Source organism: Corvus moneduloides, chromosome 30, assembly GCF_009650955.1.
Source record: "Corvus moneduloides isolate bCorMon1 chromosome 30, bCorMon1.pri, whole genome shotgun sequence".
Taxonomy (NCBI): Eukaryota; Metazoa; Chordata; class Aves; order Passeriformes; family Corvidae; genus Corvus; species Corvus moneduloides.
This window is the reverse complement of record NC_045505.1, coordinates 2,393,658-2,410,372: the sequence shown is the minus strand read 5'-3', so window position 1 is coordinate 2,410,372 and position 16,715 is coordinate 2,393,658. Positions and strand designations below refer to the sequence as shown.

Sequence of the window (16,715 nt, the reverse complement as noted above, 5' to 3'; positions counted from 1 at the left end):
GAAGGGCCTGGGGGGATGGAGAGTGAGAACAGTGAGGAGAGGGCAGGTCTTTGGTATTCCATGGTCTGGATGCTTCAGGCTGCAAGAAGACACCAACAAGGAGAAATCACACAGAAATATTTATTGATCAAAGAATGTTAAAAGCCTCACTTTGAGACTCCAGAACCAGGGATGGAAATGTCATTCCTGGTGGAAACCATTGCAAGAAAGCTCCTAGCCTATGCCCAGGCAGGGGCAGGGATGCATGTGCTTCTGAGATTACTGCAGATCAAATCACTCCTGTGGGCTCCTTAATCAGCAGCATGTGATGCATTTGCACAAGCCAGTGACCATCTGTGTCCTGTACAGAAGGGCTTCACCCTCGTCATGACTCCTCAATGATCTTACAGAGGAATCCACCTCCTGGTTCATAACAAATGGTAGAATTCTTATAACTGACGAGTTGATTTCTCACACTGCCCTAATCAGCATTCAGTTCTGATCAACAGCAGCTCCAGGGGAGAGCCACGGGTCCACACCTGCAGAAGATTGTGCTCAGACCCTGTAAGCCAAATTCTTCACTCTTGTTTTCATTTCCTCTGGCAGAAGCAGGACGCAGCAGCATGTGTAAGCTTTGGGCACTTGGTTACCCACGGGTGGGCCTGGATTTGATGGCTGAGCAATGGGACAATGCGAGGAGCTGACAGAACTATTATGTCCATGTGAGGGATGGGCCTGCTGTGCAGAGACAGACAGTCCTTTTGGCCTTCTAGCCTTGGAAAAAGCCATGCCCTACTCTCTGATGGGGATGAGGCTCTCATCATCTAAACCGAGTGCAGCAAACTCCGTCGGCAGGTGCCAGTTGGCCTCCTTGAGGAAGCGGAGGATGGCCTCGGTGGCGGCGGCATCCCCGGCACGCTGGTAGAGCTGAGCCATCTTTCTCAGTCTGGAGCCACATTCCCTCCTCTGGTTTGTCTGCACGGTAATGCTGTAACCATCCATGAACTTGGCTTTTGCCATATCCAGGGATCTCTTACGGTAGAGGAAGAACTTTCCCCAGTGGAGATTCAGGGCTTGACGGCACCTGAGGCTTAGGGTGTCGATTTTCTCCTGCAGCTCCTTGTACATCTCTTCTTCCTGTGCTGGGTCTCTTTCACCAATGAACTCTGCCAACTGCAGCTTGACAAGTGTAAGGTCAAGGTCTGGATGTTTCTGAATTATTTGCTGGAGGTCCTTGATGGCTGCATCCAGTATATTATTCTTGTCTTCCTGCTTTGCTTCAAGCCACTGTTGCTTGTAGCACTTGGCCAAGGCCTGGTAGAGAAGGTGGTAACCCGGGTCCTGCTGCAGGGCTCGCTGCAGGATCTCAACTGCTCGCTCTGTCGACTGTGGCATCCAGAACAAAGCTGATGATTTGAGGACCTCGGGGTCAGAGCTTTTCTCTGAACATTCTTCAATCAAGCCAATTGATCTTTCCCTATCTAACTGTTCAAGTAGCCTGGCCAAATATATTTTGGCTTTGTAGTCATTTGGCTGCTCGTGGACAATTCTTTCCACCTGGATTATGGCTTCACTTGCAATATCAGGCTGCCGGAAGAAAATCCAGGAGGAATAAAGAGCCATTCCAAGCCCGGTACGGAAAGATCTGTTCTCTGGTTCAAGCATCAAGGCCACATTGAAGCACTCCCTTGCCCGTTCCCCGTTCCGGGCTCTGATAGCCAGGAGGGACCAGCCTTTCTGGGCCTGGATGTGCGGGATCAGCCGCACATCCCAAGGAGTTGGGCAGAGCTGCTGAATTCGTTCCAGGCAGCTTTCAGCCTCCTGATAGGAGGCCTGAAGGTAGTAAATCCAAGCATAATTCCCGTAGATAATCAAAGAGCCAGCAGTAGATGCCGGCTGCTCCTCTTCCCTGTTGTACTCCTCAGCAGCTCTGAGGCTTCGCAGAGCTTCCGTGCTCTGGTTGTTCAGCTGGTGCAGGTAGGCCTGGAGCCCCAGGAGGGCCACCTGGTTCTGGTGGGCCGTGTGTTTGATCTCAACATCCAACTTCTGCAGGATATGCGGAGGATTGAAAGAGCTGGCACCCATTTTCCAGGTGAAGTGACACTGAAGGGCATCCAACTTCTCCTTCAGCTGCTCCTTGCTATGAACAGGAAACGGTGAGTTAAGGAAGGGTGGGGACCCCAGGGTGCCCGTGGAGAGCGGAAAAGAGGAAGGGAGGTGGAGGAGGGGGCTCTCTCTAGTTGCTCAACACATCCCTTGCACTCAGGCTACTAAAGAACCTGCAAATTGTTCCAATCAGCCCATTTCTCAGGGAACTATCTGTGAGCCAACCCTTTGGAGAACAGCAAGCCAGCAATGGACTCACCAGGGCCTGGAGCCAGGGCTGCTCTCTTACCTAAGACAAAGGCCCTGGGATAGACTGCAAAAAGGGAGAGTAGAGCCAGCCCCACCCACACTTCACCTTCTGTGGGGAGGAAGCAGGGGTTGTGCCTTCAGCTGAAAGGTGAGGAAAAGGCACAACAAAGAGCCCAACAAGGTCATGAAAATGTTGGACTGGAGTATCTCTTCCACGAGGAAAGGAGAGCTGAGACTCTTCAGCCCAGAGAAGAGAAGGCTCAGAGGAATCATAGAGCTGTAGAAATACCTGAAGGGAGGGTGCAAAGAAGTGCCAGGCTCTTTTAGTGGTGCCCAGTGCCAGGGCAAAAAGGGCACAAACAAGCTTAGGAAGCTCCATCTGGACATCAGGAAACTTAACTGAGAAGAGAGTCCTTGCACAATTTTCCTGGAGGGGTTGTGGAGTCTCCATCCTCAGACTCCAAAGCTGTCTGGGCGCCTTGGACAAGGCGACCTTCAGAGGACCTTTCCAGCCTTAACCAAGGTGAGATTCTGAGCCAGGATGTTGTGCTGAACCTTCTCCCCCCACGCCCCGTCGCTGTGGGAGCTGTGAGAAGAACGGATGCTGTGCACTCACCTCATTTTTGCTGCGGGTGTGATGTCACCGTTGAGGGACGATGGCTCGGCCTCTTCCACACTGCAGCAGACCCTGGCTAGGACAGTTTGTAACCTAGGGACTGAGCCTTATATAGGGATGTCCTCTCCTGCGTGGAGTCTGACTAAACCACTGGTCTAGGATGAAACGAAAATGAAAGAGCTTAAACAAAATAGAAAGTATCCCCTCCCTGTCCCTGAAGTTCCTGCCTTCCCTGCATAAAATGACACTGGGGTCTGAGTAGACAAGAAAGGGAACCCTGTGGTCAAAGCAGCAGGGTCTGAACTCCCCGCTGGAGCCCTTCTCCCTGCTGAAAAGGACTTTGGTGTTACAGCTTTTAGGAAGCGGCTGGTGTAAGACGACGGAGGATGCCGAGGTGCAGAAAGGAAATGCAGCACCACCCTTATCAGTGAGGAGCCAAAGGCTCCGTGTGACTCTGCAGCACCTTGTCCCCAGGGCTCATCTGGATCTGCCCTGGCAGCTTTGCTGGAGTTTCTCTTTTTGCCTGTAACAGCACCTGCCCCGCAAAAAGGGGATGGCAATTGCATTTGCACAGTTTTGTGTGAGGTGCAGCGGTGTCCCTGGGGTAAATCCCAAGTCCTTCCTTAAGGAGCAGGAGCTGCTGGCAGAGCGCAGGATGCTGAGCTCGGGATGGCCCCAGGGGTATTCACTCACCAGGAATCCACTGCTGCCCATCGAGGTTTGGGCAGGTGACAGAAACCAGTGGAAGTGACAGTAAAAACATGGGTAAAATGCAGGACACACGGTTTAGGGTTTATCTGGGTGTAACAGGGGATTGCAGCCCTGGGAAGAAAGACTCCAGTGGAGAGAGTAGCAGAAAATACATTAAAAAAAAGTAGCCTCGAGTAGACTCTAAAACAGAGAAGGAGGAAGCCACCAGCCTTAAAATCCACTCCTCCCAGCAAAGAAGAAAAAAACCTATCACTATGTCCCCCTCAGGATGCTGATGAGTCACTGCAGCAGTGCAAAGGAAGGAGGAGAATTTACTGCTGGAAGAGCAGGGTAGATGCTTTTATCTTCTGTGCTTATTTTTTTCTGTTGCTGACAACCTTTAATAGAAAATGAGTAATTTGGCTATGAGTGTTAGCACTGCTGGATGAACAATGAGTGATTGCTCTATCTTGATTAGGCTGAAGCATTAATTAGACAACCAATAACGTCTAATTCTTGAATCCTCACATCAGCATCTTCTTTCAGTATCTTTCTGTGCATTTGGGCTCGACCAGGCTGCTTCTCTCTTGCCAGTGGTGGCCACGATGTGGCTGGGCGAGTTGGGTGCTGGGCAGATGTTTTGGCTCCCTGGGCTGGGGCAGAAGGGGCAGGATGGAGGAGAAAATTCACTGCTCAAATCCCTCAGGCCTTGACAACAGCTCTTGGCTACTTCTGCTAATATTAGGGCTGGTTTGAGGATGATTACAGTTCTGTGCAACAGCTATTAATATCATACAAAGCTTGGATGGAAGTCAAAAATAACAGCAAATGAGAAAACTACCAACCAGCAGCCAAACAGGAAGTACAAGCAAGGCTTGGTGTTGTGAAAGATAAATGGTGGGAAGGAAAAGCAAAAGAGCTGCAATAAGATGCAGAGGAAAAAAAAAATACAAATATTTTTGTTAGTGGTTTGAAAACAGTCCTTGGCTTCAAAACATTCTGTTACATCAAATAATGCTGATCGAATTCTGAGCTGATTGAAAGGAAATCCTGGTTTATTTGTCCAGAAAAATACCTGTTTGTTACAAAGTTCCTTCGGCTGATTCTGGGCCACAATGAAGGGGCTCTGAAGCACCAGAGTGAGCTGCACCATGGAGCAGGAAAGACAGAACCTGGGAATGCTCTTCTGGAAACGGTGCCTGCCACGCTGGGAAGCTTCAAGAAGCTCCATCTGAGTGGCAAAGGCCAGAACTAAAAATACTTTGAGGTGTGGCCACAGAATTTCCCTGACAAAGTTCGAATCTTGGCTGAACATCTGAGTTCTTTCTCTGTTAATTGTCTCTAACTTCCTTAACTGGAATTCAGGTACAGGTGAGGCTTCCACGAGTAAGAAGGCAGGAAATAAAAAGGTGTTTTCACAGTTTCTATTGCACCTTTTCAGCTCCCCTTGGCTCTGCTCCCCCTGGCTGTGCTGCTCCCACTTCTGCCCTTGGGTGCACTTGCTGCTCTGCTTTGGGTGCACAAACCTCTCCAGGGAAAGAAGGTGGCAAAAGCAGACTTTAAACACTCTCTTGGTCCTTGCACAGAGGTGTTTAATTCATGGCTTTGTACAAATCCCTGGCCAAAAGCCTGGGGTCTCCACCTGCTCGGAAAGCTGAGGAGAGAATCCTTCACTGTGAAGGTGCTGAGGCCCTGGCACGGGTCACCCAGAGAAGCTGTGGCTGCCCCTGGATCCCTGGAAATGTCCAAGGCCAGACTGGATGGGGCTTGGAGCAGCCTGGGACAGTGGGAAGTTGGAAGGGGTGTGGAACCGGATGATTTTTTAGGTCCCTTCTAATGCAAACCATTCTGTGCCCTCGGTATTTTTGATGAGACCGAAACAGGTAATGTTTCTCCTAGAAAAGGGCTTATGAACTTCAGAGATGCCCGTTTTCCCCTCCTGGCCGGCCCCCAACCCTCCCGAGCACAGGCGTTGCTGCAGGACGCGGTGCCAGCAGATGGCAGAGGCTTTCCACGGATGATGCTGCTCGGGTGTTGCAGCGCCGTTTTCTCCCCGGCCTGTGAAAAAGAGCGATGCTTTTGCACCGCTTTTAGATTTCTGCCTCGCAGCTGGATGATTTTTTAACAATATTCCTACCCCCGCCCCTTTATTTGGATGAATATGTCTATTTTTGGGAAAGTGGTTTCCCATGGGCGAAAACAGGGAGCGAAAGCAGAGCGGGACCTTAGAGAGCGTCTGCTGCCTGGGGAGGGTGATCATCCTTCTCACAACTGAGCTGAGCACGGCCCAAGGAAAGGACTGGGCAGCGCTTAAAATGAAAAAGGAAATTTTTAAAATATAATAGATACAGAAACTGTGAGACCAACGTTGTTGCCTCACCCCCGTATTTGCCCTCCTTGGTTCCAAACACTTTGGATGTGCAGCAAAGAACAGCCTCTGTGCACACCCTGGTCCTTCCTCACCCTGATGGTGGCACTGGCATCTCCTGATTCCTCCAGATAGAGGTGGCCCGGACTTTCAGCCTTGCCCGTACCTGAGCCCTGGGTGACACGTAACCACCAGCACCTGGGTTTGCTGCCGTGGGGTGACGCAGGGAGCTCTGGCTGGAGCTGGCAGGGAGCAGCTGCGCTCCAGACACTCCCAGTTCCCCCCAAACCGGCCAGGGGATGCTTATGAGACTCTCCCAAAACCTACAGCCAGAGCTGGGCAGCCGCTCAAGCAGAAAACTGAGCTGTTGTGCATTTCAAAACCTTAGGCTCAAATACCTGCCCGAAGTGCCTTTCTCTCCTGAATTAATCCGTCTCCAAGAACGTGAGGCTTTGCCTGCCTGTTTACAGCTTGCCGAGGCAATGAGGTCACTGCAAAGGCTTGATCAACACGAGAGGAACGATTCCAGCGAGCAGAGCGCAGATGATAGCGAGGGGTTCAGTTAACTGTCCTCAGCCCCAGCCCCGGCTCCTCACCATCCCCACAGAGTGAGGGTGTGTCTGGAAGGGCTGGAAGACACTGAGATACCAACGGGAGGGCAGCTTATCTCCGAGAGCAAAGCCTTCCCTGCTATCAGCGCCCCGAGAGACACTCAACTGTCTTCCAACTGCTCTGATGGGGCGATAAGCCCGGAGCATTTGCTGCTCAGCCAGGCTGGGAAGCCCCAGAGCTGATCTGGGGCAGGGAGAGCAGCAACACCCTGGTCACGAGCGCTGGGAGAGGCTGGGATGTTGGGAGTTCTTAACTCTCCCTTTTGATCCACAGTGGGGAGAGTGGCTGTGGTTTACTCCAGAAATGACCGATGAGGCGGTGACCAGCCCCACCAGGAGAGGGTAGAGAGAATCCATGGGATTTTCCGTGTTGTTAACGAATGAAAGCCAGAGTACAAAATCAGATCCTCTGATTCCAGCAGCTGGCCCAAAGGGGGACGTGGCCCTACAATTGTGACATAAAAGTAGTGAAAAATTGTGGTGTTCAGATTTGGATAAGATTCAGCAGCACTGGTTCTCACTGGTAATTAATGGAGGAGTTTCTGTGTGTGGAAGGAATCGGTGGATCTCAGTCGTTCTCCAGACAAGAAGCTGATGGAGGGTAATGCCGAGAAGGCTGAAATGTGTCAAAACTTCAAAGGGTGAGGTGAGATGAGGATTCTAATCGACAGAGGAGAGAAATCTCAATATAGTAAGGGAAAAACAGGGTAGAGCTGCACTAGAATTCATTGTAGCCTGTCAGGTGATTTGGGCAAGATTAAATTCACTCAGAAGGTGCCAGAAAGACAAGAAGGGAACTTTCACTAACCCAGAGAGGATAGAAGATGGTCAAGGAAAAATGCCAAAGGTTTCTCTGAAAACAGAGGCTGAAGATGAGAGAATTATTTGGTGTTGGGATCTGGGAGAACGGTGGAACAAGCACTTAAAGGCGTTGTTTGTCAGCACCAAAGAGAATGAGAAACTACAATGGTAATTGGGCGAGATCCAACCATCCCAAGCAAAGATAATTTAGCTAATTTACATCTACAGTGATGCTCTGAGCGCTGTGCTCCCAGAAGAGGCTGTAAATACATAAAGTTTTATGGCTTTTGATAGTGTTCCACATGGCCCATGAGAAAGCTAAAGAAACGCTTCGGATAAAATCACTCCAGAGCGCATCCAAGACTGCGACAAGCCCTGCACAGAGGAGAATCGTCCGTGGTCTCCTGGCAGAGCAGAGGGGGAGAAGTAAAGTATGGTTTTGAGAGGTTAAAGAATTGGATTGGGAATGGTGAAACAGGTCCTGGATTGGGCAGGAGAATGTTTCCTTCTCACCTCTGTTGGTGGAGGCTTCTGTAGATAGTTTGGGAAGGAAGGTAATTTTAATTGCCATGAAATAAATAATTGCTCCCCCAGCCAGGGATGGAGCAGAGAGATCCTGAAAAATCCCTGCTCCCTCAAATGATGTGTTTCTCTTGGGCTGTTGCTCTCCGAAATGGCAGCGCTCCCTTCTGAGAAGGATTTTATCCTTTGCCAAAGTCCCAAACAAGAGATTACATGATGTGATTTCCTGTGCAAGCAGGACCGGCTTTGACGACCCACTGAACCTCTTGGCCTTGAAGGTTGAAGTTTGTTTTCTTGAGCTTTAGTTTGGCACCAATCCAGCCAAGTCTTTGTGTCCTAACTTTTATCTAAACACACGCACGAAGAAGGGGGAGAATAAAAACATGCAGTGTCTTCTAGAAAGAGAAAACAAACTCTCTCTCTCCCCCTAATTCTGAGTCTTCCTCCATCAGCTTTCGGGAAATGAAGTGACAGAGGTGAGTTGTTTTCTATAAACTATAATTACCGCCAGTGAGACGAGAGCTCCCTGCTCACGGCTCTGTCAAGCGGAGCTGGAGGTGGCCATTTCTCACCCAGGCACGTCTAACAGCCTCATCCATTCTTTTCTTGTGGCTTTTCCTCCTCTTTTTCAGCTCAGAGCACCTGAAGCCCTGAGAAGGCTGGCGGGAACCTTCCTGAGTGGTTTATTTTTAGCAGCAAGAGCAGGCTCCAGGCTCTGGGGAACGCCGTGAGTGGTGCAGAAACACTTGAAAACACCAAACTCCCCCTTTTCCGCGCAAGTGAGCTCTTAAACCTGCCCAGACTTTCTAGTGGCTTAATCCAGTCCTTGTGATCGTATTTCATTTGACAGGATTTTATTTGATGTTTCAGTCTCGAGATGTTTCTCCCCACTTAAATGTTTATCGAGTCCCTCGCCTCCTTCTCTCTGAAGCTCCAAAATCCTGAAACCTCTTGCCCTGAGGGGCTTGGACGAGTCCCGTGGCACCAGCTGACTTTGGCCCCGTGGCCGCTGACCCCGTGAAACCAGAGCCCCTGATTGCTTTCCCAGACACCGTTCCTGGGGAGCAGCTCCCCGGCCCCTCGCGCAGGAGGCATTTCATCGTTTCATCCGGAGCTGGAACACAGCAGCCAAGCAGAATTTCCTCTGAGCTGCAGATAAGCAGATTCTGGTGATAGGGTGGCCCTGCTCAAGCAGCCCCTGGGCTCCCAGCTTTGAGAACAGCCTCGAGGGCCGAAGGGGAAGGAAGTGCTTAATCCTGTGGACATAGGACATGAAGAGAAAAACAACACCCAGAGATGCACCAGCCTTAAACTGAGCCTTAAACAGCACCCTGAGCTGCCTGGGGTGGGCATCCCAAAGCAGCCACAGAGCTGCACCCAAATGTTTTCTAAGCCCGTGTTTGGTGAGAATTCCTCAGGAATCGGCAACAAAGAGTCAACTCCTTGTGCAGGAAGCCTCGATCGGCCGTGGAGGAAGCGGATCACGTATTGAAAAATCAAGTTGTCTTTGTGAACAACATGAATGATCAGATTACAGAAAACAAATCCCTGCAAAAAAAACCCCAACCAATTCCAGGCTCTTCAGTGAGAGCTGCAAAGCACGACTCGCTCGGTGCTGAGCTGTGAAACATGTCAGGGCATGCATAGCATCACTTCTTAGAAATCACAGCTCTTCTCAGCATCAGCAGAATTTAAAAATATCATAATTTCCACTTCCAGAGAGCAGAGAGAAATGGCACCCGGCGCTGCACGAGTGTTATCGGAAAGATGGAGCGGGATAACAAAGCTGTGGTCAAACCCAGCAGAAGATACTTTAGTCAGACTGGTTCTTGTAAGAAAATCTTAGAAAAATTGATAACAAGTCAAGCCCAGCACGAACCAACCAAGGACTCCTGGAGAAAGCTCCCTAATTTCAGGCAGATCCGTCTGCGCTCCAGCAACAAGAACTAATGGAGAGCAGAGAAACATGGGCAAAAAGTTACACCATGGTTGTAAATGCACAGATTGGAGGGAAAAAACGTGATCCAAGGGGCTCCTTCCTGCTTTCCAGGGACACAGGAGAGACTGAGTGTGAAAAATCCTCATTTTGGGGCCACCTGCCAGAGTAGCCGATGGCTGGGCCGACTATCCAGGAACAGACCTGGTCCCAGAGAGCCAGAACAGGACGATGATCTGCTGCTCAGGGACCTCGAATCCCAGCTCCTGCTGTGTCCTGATAGCTCCTGCTGGGATGGGAGCTCCTCGGCCGGGCTGGGTCCTGCCCAGCCCGGAGGGTCCCGGTGATGGGCGCATCACCCCAGCAGAGGTGACAGAGGGACACCCCCGGCCCCATCCCGGGAAAGGTGCGACAGATGCTCTGCCCACACCTTCCCACCTTCCAGGAGCTGCCTCCAGATGGTGCTCCAGGCGGTTTTCTGGGATTGGAAAGGGTCTGATTGTCTCACAGATGGCTTTTCTGGGCAGGTCTTTGCTTAATAGTAACGGAGGAGGGTGAACCGAGGAGGGTGAACCGTGCTCGGGAGCCTTCGGCTGCCTCAGCCAAGCCCTTCCTTGCTGTGAGCAGCTCCTCATTCCCAGCTCATGCACTGGGAGCCCCCGAGGTCTGCTGGGAATGAGTCACAAACAAGGTCCCCGTAGGAAAGTAGAACTATGGATTCAAAGCCTTGACCGTTCTGGGTAGGAAAGGTTTATTTGTCCAGCTTGCTTTATAAATAACCCAGAAAGCAGCAGCTTTGTTTTCACGGTCTCAGACTCAGGAACCTCATCCAAGGCTTGGTCCAGGCCCTGGGAGTCCTGGCCAGGGAGAGCAGTCCCTGGGCGTTTGTTTAATGAGTCACAGTAGGCAAAACTCCCTGCAAGATAAGACCAAGGATGGGGGTCAGTGACTCTGCGGCGGCGTGGCAGTGCTGTGGGGACAGCACTGAGGACACCCCTGCTCCTGCTGGCCCTGGGATCTCACCAGTTATCCTCCATCCCTTCTGGGGGTCCCACAGGGCCTCCTCATGCTGCAACTGAGTCTTGCTGTGTTGGATCTTGAGCGAGGAAAAAGAGTTAAAAGGAAGCTGGAGCAATTTAGTGGAGAAGGGAAAGATTTGAGGTCAAAGAGCAAAATGTTCCCGGAGGGATTCATGCAGGGGACCTGTGGAGTCACCACCCAGGTGACTCCAGGGAGAAACTGAAACCCTGAGAGGAAAATTAATCCAGTACATTCAAGGGTTAACCCTGGCATTCTAAATCTGTCAGCTGGGACAGGCTTGTAGCAGTCCTGTTTTACAGGGATGAGGCATCAGGGATGTTATACCCGGAAAAGTCCTTGCTTGCCAGGCTGGGGGGAGGCCTGGCTTCCCTGCAGGATGCCCTTGCGGAGTCAGGCAGAGATGCCACAGCCAGAGGGGAGCCAGGCCTCTTCCTGACTGCTGTCCCACAGAAGGCTCCTTGCTGCTCCCATTCCCAGCCCTGGAAATACGAGAATCCCTCGTGTCCCCGTGCAAGTGCTGTGGGGACAGGGAACGGCGGCGTCAGGGAAGAGCTGCTTTTTATCACGTGCGGTTGTTTCAGTCCCTCCATCACACAGCGTTATTCTCCCTTCAGCAGGGCAGGAACAGCTCCAGCTGCTTTTTTAATTCCAGGAGTGCTGGAAAGGGGCAAAGACTCTTTTACACCAATGCTGAGGCCGAGAAACCGCGGGATGTGTCCGGGATGGGCTGGGCAGCCCTGGCCCAGCACCTGAGCCCGGCATGGTCTGACAGGAGACTGCACAGAGCAGCTGATGAGCCTCGAAACCCTGCCAGCCTCAGGCACAGAGAACTTTGCACAGTGAGTGGAAAAAAGGCGGAGGGCGAATAGAAAGGCCGTGCTCAGCACTTCGGGGACGTTCGGCCTCTTTCTCCCTCTGCAAAGGGCCCTTCCCCAGGCGGCTTCGCCTCCCTCAGCCTGATTTGCAGAGCACTCAGGATTCCAACAAATCTGTAAAACTGGATACTTCCCTCGCCCAACCCACTCTTCCTTCAGCCCTTATCTGCCCTTACCTGTCTCCACTAGGTTGCTTTAAAAGTCCCAGACACTTCCTTCCTTTGTTTGTCTTGGCCTGAAAGAGAAATGTCTTGTGTGTCAAAGGTTTAGTGCAAATTCCTGTCCAAGCTCTTTACTACCTCTGGCCTCAGTAAATCAAACTTCTTCTCCCATGTGGGGATTTGCACAGTGAATCAGATTCTCTCCCCACATTCTCCCTCTCCTGCCTGCACACGGGATTGAGATGGAGCAGCAAAACAAGGGCTTAAATCCCTACAGGCTGCTGCAAATTTGGGATGGAAAAGAAGTTCTGGGTTTCAAACGTGTTTGCACAGAGCCAGAGTTTCTCAAGGGCTGTGCCACTGTCCCGGCTCTCCTTTCTCTTTAGGAAAACCACCTGGGCTTAGAGACCCAAAGCAGGACATGGGGGTCCTGGCTAGAGGTGGGCAGGAGGCACAGCCTTGCTGAGCTCTGCCTGGACCCGGAGGAAGAATTTCTCCATGGAAAGGGTGCTCAGGCCTTGGAAGGTGCTGCCCAGGGAGGTTTGGAGTCCCCATCCCTGGAGATGCCCAAGGAATGACTGGAGGTGGGACTCAGTGCTCTGGGCTGGGTGACAAGGTGGGGGCTCGATGATCCTGCAGAGCTTTTCCAGCCTCAGGGATTCTGCGATCCTGTGGCTGCAGCGCTCTTTCCCCAGGGCCCACGGAGGGAGACTGACAGCTCCTGTCACCCTGGAAGAGTGAAAATGATGGTGAGCCTGAGGGAATCCGCCTTCTACAGAGGGAATCCACCCTCCCATTTCCATCCCAGACCTCTGCCCGTGTCTGGCTGAAAAGCAGAACAAGGACCTGTCCCTGGGAGGAGCATTTGGAGGCAGCAGGTGCAGACCCGGAGCGTGGGGCCGAGTTCGATGGTGGCAGGGAGGGCTGGGCTGGGCTGCCACAAGCCGACCACGCAGGCGGTGCTTCGGTTGGGAGCCCCTTCCTTTGCAGATGAGCACCTTGATGTCAGCTCCCCTCTGCTCCTCCCGGCGCGGTGCGGTCGCTGCACACCTGACTGCGGCGGGGCCTGGGGCTGGCAGCTGCCGAAACCACAGCCCGGGGGAAGCCAGCTCCCTCTGCCTCGCTGAGAGCAGCCTGTGCTGCATGAAAACAAACCCAGCCGGGCTGTTCTCACCCAAAACTCGCCGGGCAAACTGGAAGCTGCGAGCAAGGGTGGAAGGGCAAGGGTGCAGGCCCGTGGGTAACATCAGGAACAGACCCCAGACTCCAGCTGCGGATGCTTTCCAGGTCAACACGCAGGTTCAGCTGGCCGGCTGGTGCACTGGCATCAGTATCCAAGGCAGGGGATGAGCTGGGCCCTGGCGCTGCCTCCTGACGAAACGTTAAACTGCTGCAGCACCTGCCGGAGCCGTGGCTCAGGTGCCAGCGCTGCCGTTAGAACCAGGCAGGAAAACTGGTGAGGAGCCAAGAGATGGGGGCCAGCCCTGGGTCTCCTCCGTGCCAGTGCCACTCTCCCTGGTACCAGGCCTTCAGAGTAGGTCACACTCCCTTTCCTCCCCCACATACTCCTTCTGTGTATATATACAGAGGAGGTGTATATATAATACACCTCTGAACTCCTCCAGCAACGTGGAATAAGTCACAGAATCCCACAATGGTTTGGATTGGAGGGGACTTCAAGCTCCTCTCATTCCACTTCCCTGCCATAGACAGGGACAGCCCCACCAGGCCGGGGTGCTCCAAGCCCCTTCACCTCTCCTGGTTTACCCCTCTTTGGCAGCTCCAAAACGAACCACGATGGGGAAGAACAGCCCCTCCCGCTGCTCTGTGCCAGGACCTGTGGCTGGAGGGGGCAGGAAGAGGACACTGATCTCAGCAAGGCACCTCCGTGGTTCTCCACCTCTGTTTCTCCATCCCAGTCCTGTCCTGCACTCCCTCAGAGAATGTTCAGAGGGTTTCACCACCACTCTTCTAAGCTTTCCATTACTGAAATTCCCAGAAGCAGCACTGCAGCTCCCTTGGCTCAGCACCTGCCTGGTAGTGACATTTAATCCATCTCTGGTGATTTGGGTCTGTCACAAAGGCACGGCAGGACGTTGTTGATGGCAATGCGAGAGCAAACAGCCGCTTTTGTGGGTATCCCTGCTGAGTCCAGCCTGAGATGCTCCTGGCCCTGGCACTCACAGGCTGTGACAGGAGCCAAGAGCCACCACAGGACACAGAGGGGATGACGGATTACAAAAGTGACCGGGAAATTTCTCATACATTTCCTGCAAGTTTTGAAGTCAGGCCTCCCTGTATGACACCTCATCCCTCCTCTTCACAGCTGCTTCTCATTTCCCAACTGTAGTGGTCCTGTTTTGTTAGGTTTTTTTTTGTTGTTTTTTTTAATAAATCATTTTTTTGTGAAGGTGGGGGGCTGTGTTTAACAGCTGCACACAATTCTGCCCTGGCCATGCCTGCGCCCATCACTATATATAGCCTCAGACAGGCCAAACAAATGAGCGGGGCTGGGGTTAATAATCATAAAATGGAGTTCAGCTGTCTCTGAACTGTGATTTACTGGGACCGAGGCCAGGCAAGATCCTCCTCACGCCCTTGCTGCAGAGTCGTCCGCAGGGACCGGCCCCTTCAAAAGAGGAGAAATGATTTGAAATGCCTTTTCTCCAGCCTGAAACTCAAGATGGGAAATGGTTCAAGCAGATCTGCCGGTGAGGTGAGGTCTCCAGGGCGGTGCTGGTGTGATGTGGAGCGACACTGTGGGTGTTGGTGATGCCTCCCCCATCCTCAGAAGCTCAGAGCTGGGAGAACAGGTGAGTTTAACCTGGCCGTGCTCCCCTCTGGGGCTCGTGGTGGCTGCCAGTGGGAACATCCCACCCGGAATCCGGGGTTGCTCTTGGGCAATGAGTGCGTCCCACTGGGAAGGCCTCTGGGGTCAGAGGTGTGAGGGGCACGGACATTTCATATCCGAAACATTCTTAGTGTTTGTCACGTGGACAGAGAACTGGGGACAGCTGAGGCCTTGCCTGGGCTCAGGGGTACCGAATCCCTGTGGGGGTTGACATCTCCGTTCCCTGCACAACCCCAGCACTGGTGTGAAGAACCTGCAGAGCACAGCTGGGGCTCAGTCGTGCCCTAATTACCAACAAAGAGGCTGAGCCGGGCTGCTGTGCTCGGAGCCTAAAACACAGGCACGAGGCAGGGCTCTGTTTGTGGGTCTGGGGCACCCCAGTTCCGCTCTTTGGGTGCACTGAACGCCCTCCCCTGCAGGGCTCTGAGGAGGCCACAGTGCCACACGTGTGGCGTTGCCACCTTTGCCCCAGACGTGGGGCACCAGCACCTGTGATGCGCTCTCCAAGTGACCTCCCCCTCTCTCGGGTCCTCGGGGTATTTTTAGCCGCCGTTTCTCGCAGCCATAACTCTTCTCCTCCCACAGAAACAAACCTGCTCCTTCTCTGCCTTCTATGGAGAGGCAGCTCCCCTTTGCTGCCTCGGGCGTCTGCTGCTCGTGCTGCTGCTCCTCCAGCCACGGCTGCTCTGCTTTGTGTCTGAGGGCACTGCTGGCAGTTCCCTTCTCTCTCGGGCAGGGAGGGGATCTCGGGGGATGTGGGAGCAGGATTGTGGCTGCTGGGAGCGAAGATCGGGCTCTTGTCAGCGCGTCAGGGCAGGTGGGATGGGTGTGACTGGGCTTGGGACCCAGCAGCACAACCAGCTTGGGCTGGAAGGGAGGAGGTCCTGAAGGAGACACAGTCACCGGGCTTTTCAGCAAAGCTCAAACTGTTACTCAAAGGTTTTCCAAAATCCATCTGCCCCTTTACGCTCCTAAACACAATCTGGGACCTGCTCTGGCCTTGCTGGTGGCAGAAAGAGCGGCCTGGATTTCCCAGCATATGAGCAGGACCCTGCTCATTGCAGAATGGTTTGGGTTGGAAGGGACCTGGAGGCCCCTCCAGTCCCACCCCCTGCCATGGGCAGGGACACCTTCACCTTCCCAGGTGAGCTCTCCTGGTCTCTTCACCTTTGAAACACAAAGATTTTAATCTTTCACCCTCTTTCTTCCTCCTGGGAGGCTTTGGTCAGTCATCTTAATTAGCCAGGACGGCCTCACTTCCTCAGGTCTGGAAATGTCTCTTTGTTAAACAGGGCAGCGTCTCTTATCTCCTCCTGGCCTTTGAGCAGCTCCGCTTTTGGCAGCTCCTGCCTGTCCTTACACCTAACATGCAAATGATGCAAAGATCCAACTAGGCAAAAGTTTGTAGCTCATTATAGGACCTGGCTCAGCCCTGGAGCAGGAGTGACCCTGTCCTGGGCACTCAGTCCTGCCTGGCTGGTGGCCAAGCTCCCTCCCCAGCACATCTTGCCCACGGCCATTGCCTTTCCCCTCACATCTTTCCCTGTGATCTTTCTTTTATCTTTTTTTTTTTTTTTGCTTTTTCAGAATAACAGGTTCTTTTATCTGAGAACAGCGTCAGAAAAATCCCATGAACAATTTTTTTCACCCGTGGGACTTCTCCAGGGCTGGCATCACTTGGCTTTTAGAGGTGGGAGAAGGATGACCGCGGTCCTTCTTTTCCACTGCCATTGTTCCCATTGACATGAAAGGATAATTAGTGCTTGGGCTGGAAATTGCCAGGACAGGTTGACTGTGATCCTGCAATCCAGGAGCGGGGCGGGGAGCCCAGCTCCTCTCTCGGGAGAGTTTGTACGCTCTCCGCACAAAGCGGGGCAGCCTCAGCGGAAGAGGTGGAGTCCGTCCCTTT

At 52.7% G+C, this 16,715-nt stretch overlaps 1 protein-coding gene and 1 long non-coding RNA gene across 2 annotated transcripts; both read right to left on the bottom strand.

Annotated features, from left to right (window-relative positions):
* Nucleotides 1–103: 103 nt before the first annotated feature.
* On the bottom strand, nucleotides 104–3,664 carry LOC116436615 (interferon-induced protein with tetratricopeptide repeats 2-like). The gene is made up of 4 exons (XM_032093836.1): nucleotides 3,644–3,664; nucleotides 3,404–3,485; nucleotides 2,951–3,056; nucleotides 104–2,119 (listed from the first exon to the last, which is right to left on the bottom strand). The coding sequence occupies exons 1-4, from the start codon at nucleotides 3,662–3,664 to the stop codon at nucleotides 772–774; spliced, it is 1,557 nt and encodes a 518-aa protein (XP_031949727.1). The 3' UTR covers nucleotides 104–771.
* A 6,984-nt stretch (nucleotides 3,665–10,648) lies between these two features.
* On the bottom strand, nucleotides 10,649–14,301 carry LOC116436713. Its single transcript, XR_004237051.1, has 3 exons — nucleotides 11,971–14,301; nucleotides 10,902–10,974; nucleotides 10,649–10,794 (listed from the first exon to the last, which is right to left on the bottom strand). It is a non-coding gene; the product is annotated as an uncharacterized LOC116436713 (long non-coding RNA).
* Nucleotides 14,302–16,715: the final 2,414 nt, after the last annotated feature.

Excerpts from the sequence above, each read along its gene's own strand:
- LOC116436615 (XM_032093836.1), bottom strand. The coding sequence starts at position 3,664 with ATGGGCAGCAGTGGATTCCTG. Across the intron at positions 3,057-3,403 it reads TGGGGACAAGGTGCTGCAGA|GCTCAGTCCCTAGGTTACAA; the intron begins GTCACACGGAGC and ends TCCCTATATAAG. Across the intron at positions 2,120-2,950 it reads ACACCCGCAGCAAAAATGAG|CAAGGAGCAGCTGAAGGAGA; the intron begins GTGAGTGCACAG and ends TCCTGTTCATAG.